General features: G+C 36.2%; 1 protein-coding gene across 1 annotated transcript in view; it reads right to left on the reverse strand.

Annotated features, from left to right (window-relative positions):
- MTREX (Mtr4 exosome RNA helicase) overlaps positions 1-13,800 on the reverse strand; it is a 51,078-nt gene that overhangs the window by 3,708 nt on the left and 33,570 nt on the right. The window contains exons 17-25 of the mRNA XM_052778651.1: positions 12,672-12,844; positions 12,306-12,374; positions 7,366-7,494; positions 6,109-6,219; positions 5,576-5,764; positions 4,510-4,673; positions 3,017-3,122; positions 1,709-1,765; positions 1,133-1,295 (exon numbers count right to left, since the gene is read on the reverse strand). Of these exons, the coding sequence (XP_052634611.1) occupies positions 1,133-1,295; positions 1,709-1,765; positions 3,017-3,122; positions 4,510-4,673; positions 5,576-5,764; positions 6,109-6,219; positions 7,366-7,494; positions 12,306-12,374; positions 12,672-12,844 (1,161 nt within the window). The remainder of the gene's footprint in view (positions 1-1,132; positions 1,296-1,708; positions 1,766-3,016; positions 3,123-4,509; positions 4,674-5,575; positions 5,765-6,108; positions 6,220-7,365; positions 7,495-12,305; positions 12,375-12,671; positions 12,845-13,800) is intronic.

The raw sequence follows: 13,800 nt of genomic DNA on the forward strand, positions 1-13,800 counted from the left end.
CCCAAATATGGTAAATGGAAAACATTACTGCCCTGTGTATTCTGAACAGTCAAGTGCCAACGTAAAAACATAAGCCAGCTACTGCTACTCCTTTTGTGTTCCCCTTACTCAGGGTGCCTCTACAGCAGATGTAAGGGTCAGACATTCATTGCAATAGAAGGAATCTGCTGAACGCAGAATCAAAGACTGCCAGGATTCCTGTTGCTCGCACCAATCTGCTTTAGAAAGTTCCTGGGTCTATGCATTGGATTAGAGAAGTGCATTAATTCCTTTAAGGGCTCCCATTTGCCACTGTGTACATACAAACAAGGAAACAGCATTTGAGAGGCAAGACAGTGGTGACAGTTAACAACTTCAAAATGGATTTTCAAATATCAGTCATTACACACAGACTTGTAAGACTGGTGCACCCATCCTACTGTTCTTCACAACTTTCAACATAGCTGTTAAAAGATGAAATTAGGTTTTTCTTCTGGTTTGACCCTGAGGTGGATGGTTTGTCTTTTTACAAACTATCTGGGCTTTAAGTCATCCTACTTTTAAAATAACGGAAACTAAGTATCCTTCCTCAAGGGGCAGTTTCTAGTTCTCCAGTTTTAGGAACCAAATTAACCCAGGTGACAGGTTACATCTACGCTTTTCAAATATCTGCACTGCACTGCTGTGATGAGCCATCCAAAACAGAGACTTGGTTATCACCTCCCACTTCTGTCACCAGTCAGCAGGAAGAACCTTCAAGTTACCAAGTAAATAAAACACTTAACTGTAATGAGGACAAGCACAGGAGCTGTACTTCTTAATGGCTAACATTTGGAACACGGTATTTTTCCCTTTAGCTAGCAACGGCAAGCATTACGTTTTGTTGCAAAACTTCAGATTTCTTAGTTTTATAGAAAGTTTTTAAAATGTAGAGATGTCCATTTTAAAAGTCTTCTATAGATTCTAAATTATCAACAGTGTAACTATAAAACATAGTAAATTATTTTTTTCCCCACTTAGTTTCAGCTGTGCAGATACTTGAATACATCAGAGTTAATAAATCTTGTGATCTATTATAAGGTTATTCGGAATTACCATTCCATGTTATGGAATTACCATCTCACACCTCCTAAAGAAGAACTCATTAACATACCTTCAAAGACATCAGTCATTTTGCAGATGTGAGCAAAGTTAGCTCCATTTGCCCATGTATACACAACATCCATCAGGTTGGGTCTGAAAGAATTTAAGTAATTTTCTTCATCAATTTCCAGTTTTGCTTCTGCTGACACCTTGGCAATCCTTTTTGCACACTCCTTTAAAATAAAATATTTTAAATTTATAGTAAGCTTAAATGGATAAAGTGTTTAACCAATAGAAAGGCTTGAATATTATTAGGTACTGCATACTGGATGAGGTTTCCTTTTTAGTGTGAAATTACTCAGAATCAGAAGGTAAACCACTGTTTACATTAAGTCTGCCTGCAGTAACAACTTAAGAGTGTAGTAAGCAAGCTTATAAAAGTCTTTAAAGGCATGTTCTAAATTAGCATAAAGATTTCTTGCAAACAAGATAACCCATTATTAGACACTGCAAAACCACATGCAGTGCCAGCCAAATTCACTGATGATCCAAAATCAAGTCTTCACTGTGCACTTACTCTATTTGTCTCATAACACTACTCATCTTAACATTAACCCCAAGCTCAGATTTCTAATGGACAGGTTACCTGCATTTGCCGAAGTGGTCCTGCCAACTGCTCTGTCAATTTTGGCATTTCACTGGACTGAAAAACAAGACAATAAATAAGCTCATACACTCCCATACACTTGCTCTACACCAAATTAAATGCAAAAATAGAAGTTCAATGTGTGCTAGTGACATCCTACATTATTCCAATGACTTCTCAAACCTGTTATCAAACACTGAAATGTACTGAATTCCCCAAGTACTTGTTCCTCAAACTAAATCAGAAAATGAAATGTTTCGGTACAGTATGCCAACAGTATGAAAATAAAAGCACCTGCTTTCTGAGTACTTCCAAAATTCTCTCTATTTAGCTGTTCCATAGTTTTGAACTGCCAAAATACTGATCATTTACTACTTCCAGTGTTACCAGCTTTTCTTTAAGAATACTAAATGTAAATGCTTTTAATACTTAAACATCAGTGGTTATGTATGAAAATATGGCTATTCAAATATAGCAGTATTTTTACGTCCTACCTGTTTAGACCCAGGTACTATTGTTGAGTGAACCACAATATTCTAACTAACAATGGCTTACCTTGGCATCCCTTCTACTAACAGAAGTAATTCATTAGCATCTGCTGCTAATGTGCCTTCCGCATTTAGAATCAACCTGAGTGATACATCTTGCTAGTTACCTGCAGTAATATTTCATACAGAAGTTTATTTTTACTGTATTTTCCTGATGATGCTAAACTTCTATACAGCTTGTAGGTGGCAAAACAATGGCATCTGGTATTAAATGCCCATGTTTTGCTTTGAATAACATATGGTCTGTTTTTAACAGCTCTTTTGACAGCAGTTCCATGTGGTACTACCATTTCCATCAATAGGTCATGGGTACTGTCCAAATAACATAACATGGGCAGTTTCAGAATTAAAGATACACTCACCCTGGAGTGTAGGAGCAGATATTGTTAAGCGTCTTTTTTAAAATAATCATTCTACATTTTAAATTATAAGGATGTGTGTGTATACATACATAAACACAAGCACATATGCTGAGAACCTATTAATATTGCTTCACTGCATGAAAAGGAAACAGCTGTAGATTCATTACAAGGACTGCAATTTTACACAACCTTTGGCACATCACTCATGAGGAAAGACATTTCAGTACTGAAGCTGTAATGCTTTTGGTAAGTTCAATGGGAGTTCATGTCAAACACCTTAGGAAAGCATAAATGTGCAATGGCTCGTACTGTTATGACCAATTTCTGGAAATAAATTATAGACAATACTGTTGGTAGACAGGAATGTCTAGAATTCATGAATTGAAGAAGTAACTCACGTTCTCTTGAAATACGAAACAGCTTAGTAGTGCAGTTGCCTGTTCTGCAGATAAGTCATTGAAGAGACCATTGAACATCATTTCTGTCAAGAGTAGTTCATCAGCACTAAAATAAAGAGAAAGAGAAGGAAGCTTAGGGAAAAGACTTACTGAAATATAATTTTTAAATGAAGTACTATTAATCTGTTTTGTGAAGCAAGTGGATATAGATAAGAGACAAGAGCTTCTTAGTTTTTCTTACAGGAACACCAAATACTAATATATAAGCTTTTTAAGGGGGATGCTAATTAGTAAGAGAGTGAGACAGTATTTTACAGAAACTAAAAGCTCTTACAGAACTACAAAGAATCTCTCCTGATAGTTCATAAAGGTTAGTGTTAACTGTTGCTTTATTCAGTTTTTATCAGACAGGACATCAAGAGATTGAAAAGAACCAGAGAGAGAGACAACTTATGAGAAGGACTAAAATTGATACTGCTGCTGCTCAAAAAGACTCAATTGGGTATTTCCAAGATACTGAAAAGAGGAACAAACTTGCTTCAATTTCCTAGCAGAATAAAGACTTAATCATGAATTATAAAAGGAAGTGCATGATGTGGATAGAAAATCCAAACATACTATCTGGATAAAACATCGAATTGTTGATAAGAATACACCTTTATTTTTGGAGTTTATCAGACAAATGCACAGGATGGGGAAAAAAAAGTAGATTTTTTTAGAAAGAAAATTGTAACTCATCAGCAAACAATTCCTGAAAGTCAGGACGTTGATAAAACCCTGAATTTGCTATCGAATTTTGCAGGGAAAAAAGTTATTAGATATCAAACAAATATAGGTAGCATCTTTCAAACTATCTGTAAGGCAAGGAGTACAGCAGTCACTGTAACTTTTAAAAATACACAAGTCTACCAAAACATGAGTTACACTCTGAAGTATTAAAGTCTGATTCATGAGTTTCTGTGGAATCTTTACAATATGTTTCAATATATATGTACCTGCTAAATGTATTACAGTAAAATGCATCACTTCCATAGATTTGTTCTAACAGCCCTATGGAAGCAATTAAGCTGTATTCCAAACTTGTCAGCAACTTGGTAATTACTGACAATCACCGTTACACCCTTGTTTGTGACTGACTCTGTAGTAAGAGTCCTGGGAAGTGGAACCATAGAAACTGAGACCATCCTCTCATGTAATGTACAATATTCAATGAAAACACACACTATTGCCCAAGCTACGTGACAAAATAGCCATTGTTTTGGCATTTTCATGTCCACATTTTAGTTTTAAAATCTATTGTATTTTGTCCTTAAGTTGCTGTCTTTACTGCTTCCATCAGTATATTCCCTTTATGACACAGATCACATAGTCTCTGAAGAATCTTTCTTCTAATGGTCTCAGAACTTTAAAATACAAACATGACATACTAATTTCAGCGAGGACAGTAAGGTGTGTATTCATGACAATAATCACTTTGCACAGAAACCAATTACCTGCTGATTTCACAAGCGACCCGTCCTTTCATCTCAATAACATCTGAAGACGTGGCAAACCCCAGTCTTCTCAAAACACGCTTGCGGCATTTGAGTTCATCCATTTGTAAGACAGTTCTGGCTTTTTTCAGTTCTCGCTTTGCTGCTTTAATGTCTATAGCAATCTAGGGGGGTCAGAAGGAGAGAAATTACATGTTGCTGGTTTAACAGATGCACGTTTTAAAGACATTGTTTAATTTACATAAAGGCCTCAGAATGATGGTATATGGACGTACTAGTTGACACTGACTCTACTAAAAGGAAGGTTTAAAACAAAAAATCAGCTCCGTTTACCCATAGGAAACTCTGGCAAGTTTGGGAAGTTAAGCTATTTTCCCACAGCAGGAGAAAAAAAACAACCAGCCCACACCAAAAAGGTCCCCAAGGTCTCACTACATGCAACTTTGTGCTGCCCATACCAGAACTACCTCACTTCTGTGAAGCGATTCCTGGAGAACCTGCTTTCTGGAGCAGCACAGAAACACAAGAGCTGGTTTTGTGTGCAAGCAGTTTCAGTCTAGCAGGGTACAACTCTATACAAAATAACTCAGTGTACCGCTTCCAGGCTGGGAGTCAGCTCAGGAAGCAGCAGCACAATGATTTGTGTGGTACACTCTCCAGCTAATAAGCCCCATCAATTCAACTCAGCTCTGCACAAGCATATTAAAAATGATCAGTTTCAATTATCTGTGAAGACTTTACCTACACTGTATTGTGCTACGCCTATTCAGTGAAAAAGACTCTAGTGGCACCTCCGTAAACTTCTAATCCCTGATGACTTTTTCTGAAGGGTTTTCTATTCAGATGTACTTCCCATCTGTATCAATCAAGGGCATACCACCGACTCAACCACTTTGTCAGTGAGATTCAATAATTTTACTGTATTTAAAAAGGATTATTTGGGCTTATTAATTTAAAAAGGATTATTTGCGCTTTGCAAATAAAAAGAAAAGCAAGTAAGAAAGGGACTTTTACTGTCTCTCTCTTCAGCTAAATATAGATACAGTGTTTTGTTTTGTATTTTTACCTGTGCTTTTTTTTCACAAAGTTTGTATACAGTTTCCAAGTTGGGATCATTGTGAAGAGGATGTGAATACATCCTATGCTCAAATGCCTCTACTTTTTGGATTACTTTTTTCAGTCCTTGATCTTTGATGCCCATGTCATCAATAGGGTCTAGTAATGGTACTCCATCAGGAAATCGCTTCTGTACTTCCTAAAAGGAAAAAAAAAATTAATTTTTTTTGGGGGGGGTGGGGGGGTGTGTAAGATTAGTAATAGTAAAATAAACTATACTTCTACAAATCAGCTGGCACAAATATAGGGACACAGAAGGCAGTAGTCTAAGTTTGTTATGTGATGTTCAACAGTTTTCAAAAACAGTTTAAAATGACTGTTGACAAGGAGAAACAATTGACATTCATTGTGGCTTCCAAGCCCTTTTAAGAATAAGGCTGAAGATGTGACACCAGCTTTAGACAAATTTCTTTAGAACAAGTTGTCTTGGGTTCAAGAGTACCTCACTAATCAGAGCAGAGCGCTTACACTCTGTAAGCTTACCTGTATAGATTTTAACACACTTTGCCTGTTGTCAATAGGCCTCAGGTCTTTCGGTATGTAAAGTCGGACACTGCTGATAGCTGAGAGGAGGTGTACCAAAACAGGAACAACCTATCAAAGACAGTACAATAGCTGATAAATCAATAAAAAGTATATTTATTATTACTGTTCCATAGCAAAACTTTACAAAGGAAAAGGAAAACTGAGTCCACAAGGACACAGCAGTGAGTAAAGGAATATCAGGAAGCAGGAAAATGTGGGTAATGAGCTAAATTATTAATAAAGAAGAAAAGGAAGTTTGCCCAAATGGGGAAATTCTGTATTCAGTTAAGTCTGGAGAGAGGCTACAAGTGGAAAATTTTTTTTTTCAGTTTTTCCATTACCTTGCCTCTTATCTACCAGAATACCTCTTATGATCCAAACCAGAGAACTTATTGTCATATACTTAACTAGGAATGCTAATAATAGAGAACATAAAACCAGCAAATACTTATTCATACCTATCGAAACTATGAAGACACCATGAAGAATCAATCCTGTATCTCAAGCTTTAAATGGACTTTGTGAAAAAAAGACGCAGACAAATTAAACAACTGACTCTCGTCTGAAAATTTTGTTTGTCTTGATATAGGGTTTCAAATTGAAAATTTTAAATAATGCAAATGCTTTCACTAAAAATTTAAATTTAATTTTAGAATAAGATAGCCTTGCAAAGCTGAAGGGGTCTGAAAAAGATTAAAAAAAGAATCCTGTTCCCAGAGACAGAAGATACTGCTAAGAAAAGTATCTGCCAAACAGCATTGTTAAAATTTACTACTCAAGGATTATAAAAATTCTAACTAAATTCTCAAATCTAGAAGAACAAATGCACATCACCCACAAAATCCTGCACAATTATCCAAGAAAAAAACAGCTTATAGACACTTGTTTATCTGCAGATTTTATCACATATGTAGGTCATTTTTATAACTTTGTTTATATTACTGCTATTGTCTTTCACCTACTGATTTGAAATACAGAACACAACAGTAACTAAGTTTCAAAGCACTTCTTATATGGTAACAAATTTTGTTCACACTTGAAAGTTTCCTCTTCAGTGAAATCAGCAACTTTTAAAGAAAGCAGAGTTAGGTGTACAGCTCCTTTCTCTTCCTTAATGCATCAATCCCTCTTTTACCACAGTTTGCAAATGCTTTGGAAATAGAATCTTTAAGAACATTTATAAGAAACTATTGAGAATAAACATGTGTAACAAACCTGCATCTCGCCTTTCTCATCAGGTCTGGCTGGCTTTGCAGCCTCAGTAGCAGAATTTTTCAAACTCTCTTTGCTGCAGTGCAGTAGCACTTCAACTACATATAATGGGTCCAATTCACCAGAATTTGGCTGTTGAGGGCACAGAAAAAACAGGTCCATAACAGTTCTTTTAAAATACCAGCAAGAAAGGAAGGAAAAAGCATTTTATTAAATATTAAAGGTATGAAATGAGCTACTGCTCTTAGCAGAGTATCAGCTCAGTCATGCAGTATATTCTAAAAACTACTGTATCAGTACTGATTGAAAGATCCCTCACATAGAAAAAACACACTTAAAAAATTCATTACCCCTTCCCCATCCTCCCTTGCCAGTGTAGCCTAAAGTCTACTAGCAGCTTTAGGCGCTTCTGCCTTTTCTTCTAGATGTAACTCTTTCAAAGTAAGCCAATATCTTTTGTAACCATAACGCAAAATACTTGCATCATGCTAGTGGTACCAAACTTTGCCTTTTTTTTAAAAAGCAACAAAATTTGGGGGATGTCTTTCATTTGCACATTTGCAAGTTCATGTTTTTCCCCACAATAAAGACCACAGAAAATCTTTCAAGTGTTAACAGCTTGTATCTGCAGCAACCAGGAAGCTGTATCTTGCAGGCCACATCTTTATACACCCCAAACTGCACACTTTAACATCTGACATTCATTTAAAGAACACAAACATGCAGGTATGGTGGTTAAAGACTATTGTTCACAAAGTCATAACGTTTATTATACACTGCTTTAAAAAAACCTGACGTTAGTTATTTGACTGGATCAATATGCACTAAGGTTGCTCAAATACACTCCTAATATAAGCAAATATTTTTATGACTTTGAACAGAACTAAGTTATAGGCCTAACACTGAAGGCAGACATCATCTTTTAAAATACTATGCGCAAGCTTCTCTGCTTCCAAATACAAGAGAGAGAAAGAGAGAACAGTCTTTCAAAATCCCGTGTTAACTCAGTTCAGTTTTACTAGGCAGTATTTTTCATTACAAATCTACAACATACTATTTTCTTTCATTGCATGCAAAGCAGGGTGGAGCCAGCTAGCATTTCTAAGAGATTCTCAGAAGGACTATGAGAAACTGCCATAGTAAACTAAACAGAAAAAACAGGGTTATCCTGTTCTACAAGATACATAATTTGTTCAAGAAATGCAATTACTTGCTGGGGAAGAAACTGGTCCTCTGAATTCTATCCTAGATTTGCAGAATGCACTCACAGCAATGTACAAGACGCATACCACTGTTGTTCTCTGAATTAGAATTTTAAAATAATATCCACATATACCAAACCAGTATCCAGCCAAAGCCATGGAAAGCATAATGCTGACTTGAATGAAGAGACTAAACTCATAGCTGCACATATATGTTACAGAAAATACTAGAATCAGACATGTCTAGAAAATTATGAGGAAAAAAATATTTCTATCAGTAACTGTATTGTAAACCTATTAATAAAGCAGGAGTATAAATGTCATGAACATTTGCGGTTAGTACTACTCTCTATAAGTTTACATGTACCGATGGCTTTTAGACAATGCTAACCCGATGTGACTTAATCTAGAACTGCTTTTTGAATGTGTACTGTTTCCTTCAGTGGTTTCCTACAACATTTCAGGTACTAAACCCTTGAACAGGAACAGCCATGTTTTTTAGACGCACGAGTAAAAGGAGACTAGAACACCCTCTAAAAATTTGTTAGTCACAGACACCTCTGTCATGTCAAGTTTGAATGATCTTTTGATTCATGCTGCATCAATTCACATGCTTCAAGGATAAAATTCTGCCCTCTTTGGCAGAATATTGCATGACTAGGTGTATTCCAAGGATTTTAGATTTGCCCTGAAACATCTATCACTTCATATGCCTGAAAATGAAACAAGATAAGACAGCTCATCATATCTGCAAATCAAGAAATATGGTGTCGTGGTTTAACCCCAGCCAGCAACTAAACACCACGCAGCCGCTCACTCACTCCCCCCCACTCAGTGGGATGGGGGAGAAAATCGGGAAAAGCAGCAAAACCCGTGGGTTGAGATAAGAACGGTTTAATAGAACAGAAAAGAAGAAACTAATAATGATAATGATAACACTAATAAAATGACAACAGCAATAATGAAAGGATTGGAATGTACAAATGATGCACAGTGCAACTGCTCACCACCCGCCGACTGACACCCAGCCAGTCCCCGAGCGGTGAATCCCTGCCCCCCCCCACTTCCCCGTTCCTAAACTGGATGGGACGTCCCATGGTATGGAATACCCCGTTGGCCAGTTTGGGTCAGGTGCCCTGGCTGTGTCCTGTGCCAACTTCTTGTGCCCCTCCAGCTTTCTCACTGGCTGGGCATGAGAAGCTGAAAAATCCTTGACATTAGTCTAAACACTACTGAGCAACAACTGAAAACATCAGTGTTATCAACATTCTTCGCATACTGAACTCAAAACATAGCACTGTACCAGCTACTAGGAAGACAGTTAACTCTATCCCAGCTGAAACCAGGACATATGGTACAGATAACAAATTCAGATTCCCAGATTAATAACATCAGACTCACGGAAAATTCAACGACCATAACACAGCACTAAAAACGATGTTTATGTAGTAAACACTATAAACAAACACGAACAGAGAAGTACATATATTTAATTATCATCTAAATACGGAAGACCATATTGCCACATCTCAAATTTTAATATCTATTAACAGACAAAAATTTATGTCTAGAATCAGGGATCAGATGACAATATGGACTACAAACAGTACAACAATAAAACTAGCATAGTGCTGGCACAATCTAGTGGAAATAAAATTTCTTACTCAAAAATATTGGGGTTTTTTTATGAATTCCAAAGCAAATAGCTACTTTGCTGCCTACTATACTGTACTATATGTAGGAAGCACCACTGCTTGAAAAAAATTCTTCTGTCTACTGTAATTCAGGATAAAGTGCTATTTGCATTCACAATTTAGTGGAATACTGCATCGTGAAATAATGCTGGAAAAACATCTAAATATAATTAACAATTAACATAACTGACAATGACTCATGCTTTTGCTTTCACATTGCAACAAAGAAAATTACTCAGTGAAATACAGACATACTGTAACCCTAAATGTCAATCTTAATTACATATATTCCTCACTACAAAAAGGACTTCATTAGCAACTATGATATGAAAAAAAATTTACAACTACAGAAAAACTAGTAATATAGACTGAATTCAACACCATTTCTAAAAGTAAATCCAAAGAACTGTCACAGCTTACAAGTGGATGAACGTTTAAAGACATGGCATAGTAGTGATATATTTCCAATACTAAGTATACTACTACATTAAACAGTAATGGGGAAACGCATCTGTATCCCAGGACAAAACTGCATTGAATAGACACATTAGGATGGGTAAATAACAGCTTCTTTAAGCCGTTTGTTTTGCTTCTGCTCATAGAAACTAGTCTTTCCATACTGATTTTAAAAGTTACATAGCTTTAAGTCTGTTCCATAATTTTCAGCACCTATTGTCATTCTTTCCACAGAACTCAGAAGGAAAAACTCAACCCAGCTGCTAGAGTGACTTAATGAAAAAAGTGCTGCTGGAGCCAGAGCCATCTCCTGCAGAACACACCGTAATTTCAAAGCTAATGTTCAAACCTAAAGGCTTTATACAACCATGAGACAGGCCAGATAGGGAAGGCAAATATATATGTAGACAAAATATGACACAGATAGAAGAAAATGCCTCCAGTGACACAGAAGTTGGCAATTTTACATAGAAGGCTGGTGTGAGGGGGCAATCTGTTTTACCGCTCATGTGGCTCTACGAAAAAAGCAGTCTAGAAGCAAAAGTTAAGCAATAGCAGTAACAGTCCAGTTTTCCAACTTGAAAAAGAAAGAAATGTGACTTCCAAAAGGAAGATGGAAAACCAAAACAAAATTTCTTTTAGTAATTACTGCATGCACACATTTTTCTCATTTCCTCTTTAATGAATCTATATTAGAGAGGTACCAAAAGGTGCCACAATGTACAGGCGCCACCAGAACTTGACAAGACAACTTTTCATTTAGACCTAGTAATTAATGCCAATGGTCACCTGCCAAAATTACAGCAAAAATGCTACCACAGAAAAATACACTTTAAACTTAGGTTTTAATTTAGCCAGCAGAGTAGCCTGTCAAAACATTTCTAAAAGGGAGAACAAAACATCAGCTCTGGAGTTATGTGGAGACCAACTATAAAAATGGATTTTTTGGAAGGAAAAACAAATCTGGCTTCTATTGCATCACCGTCCTCTGTATTTTCTTCCACATTTCCCCGAATCCATTTGTATTGTTTTGCTCTCTTTGTATTTTAATTTCCCAACACTAAACTCTACCACAAGAGGACAAGCAATCCCATGTCTTATGCACTAGCTTAGCACTCAAAACACAATTCTCCAGTTTAAGATAACCTTCTGTGTAGAGCCAAACATCAGTTTCCCTATCTCTCGACCCTCACTTATAGGTCCTATAGATTTTCTGAAGGTAGATGACATAGTATCTTTCCCACAAACAGCTTAGTGTAGCGCTGTTGGGGATGCCTCAGAAACAAACTAAATAGCTTGAAACGTTTGTAGTGCCAAGTGCACTTTTGAACTACTTATCTCAGATACAAGCAAGCATTCCTCCACAAATATACCAGAAGTTAAAAAATGAACACAGGACTTGGGGTTTGTCCCACCTTCCATAGTTTTTTTTCTTATACTTTCACTTCAGGAAGGGCAGAACTTTTTAAATTTGAGGGGAAAGGAAATTATTTTTTTGCCTTTGAAAACTACAAAGAAAATGAGTTTTATCTCATTTGCAGAAAAAGCAGTAAGATATATATTTTTCTAATGGAGAAAATGTATATTTTACCTTAACATTTGATTTCTTAGAGAAATTAACAACCACTCCCCATCCAAAGTCATCACCTTCATTCTTCACCTGAAAATATTACAAGAATGTTAACATAACCCATGTACAATCACGTCTAGCAAGCCTATCTTTTTGTATTTCTGATATTTCCAACAGCACTCACGGACTATTATTCATCATGAAAACTGTATTTCTTTTAATTCATTGTTGAGTGCTTAACAAACATAACGAAAGTCAAAACCGTTGCTCAGTGCGATGCATGTAATTTTTCAAGATGGTAAAATGGCAGACACAAATGAACCCTGCAAATTTCACTGACAGGTAGAGATTTGAAATAAAAACAACACAAAAGAAAAATCAAATTACCTTTACCAGTCTTCCTGGCTGTAGAAATGGCAAGCAATACTTTGGTTTGTGAACATATTCTTCAATCTCTTTACCCAGTTTTGCAAGCTGCTGTCGGATTTTGTAGTATATGACCACATTTTCTTCATTGGGAATTGCTATTTTGTTGTACTGTCCTTCCAAATTATTCACTCCTATAATAAAAAGTAAACTCTCATGGCAATTAATAACTTCACAGATTTAGAAATCAGTGTTTCACTTTCAGATCTACATAACTAGTATTTTGTCACCATTTTTTGCATTCATTTTCCATTTACAATAATCCATTCTCTGGAAAGCTACAAATCTATAAATGTGTCAATTAGATTTTATTTACATGAAATTAAATATTAATACTAAAAATTATTTTTTTAAATAAACAAGCCTGAGAAAACAAAGAAGGCTAGACCCTCAATTGTCCAGGCATCACTGATTTAGGGTTGCACAGAACTCGGACAAAAACTTGCAATGATTTGTAGGAGGGTATTCACTGCCTACCAGCACTCTCCTACCTACTCCTATGAAAGTAAGATTGCTCAAAGACATCTTCTAACAGGATGTGTTCCAACAAGAGGTAAGTTGTTAAAATATGTTCTTCCTAACCTGTTTTAGGCTGATTTCATCAGTTGGAAACCAGTATTTTCTTCCTCCAACATTTTTACACCTTCTTTAGGCAAATCACTTTTTATTAGAAGCAACATGCTTCATTCTCTCACACTGGTAATATCACTAGTAAACATAAATTTACACATTATAAAGATCTCTTTTTCCTCTCTACAAACTCACCCTCTTGCATGCTATTTGAATGCATATGGGTGACTCAGAAACCCCAATTCACTGGGACTTGAGAGACAGCTCAGGGAAGTGCTCCCTATTTTTAGCTGCCAACTTTTTAAAGAAAAAAGCTAGCAATCCATACTCATAGTATAATTTCCTCCTTGATCTAAACAACCATTTCTCTGCTTTGTGTTTTTAACTGCAGCTAAAGCAACTACAAAATTCTAATGCCCAGTATAGTGCCTAAACAAAAAATGTCCCAGAAACATGAAAAAGGTTCTCCAGCTCCATTTTTCTATTTAAATAGCAACACTGGAATGCCAGAATGAAGATC

Source organism: Harpia harpyja, chromosome Z (genome assembly GCF_026419915.1).
Source record: "Harpia harpyja isolate bHarHar1 chromosome Z, bHarHar1 primary haplotype, whole genome shotgun sequence".
Taxonomy (NCBI): domain Eukaryota; kingdom Metazoa; phylum Chordata; class Aves; order Accipitriformes; family Accipitridae; genus Harpia; species Harpia harpyja.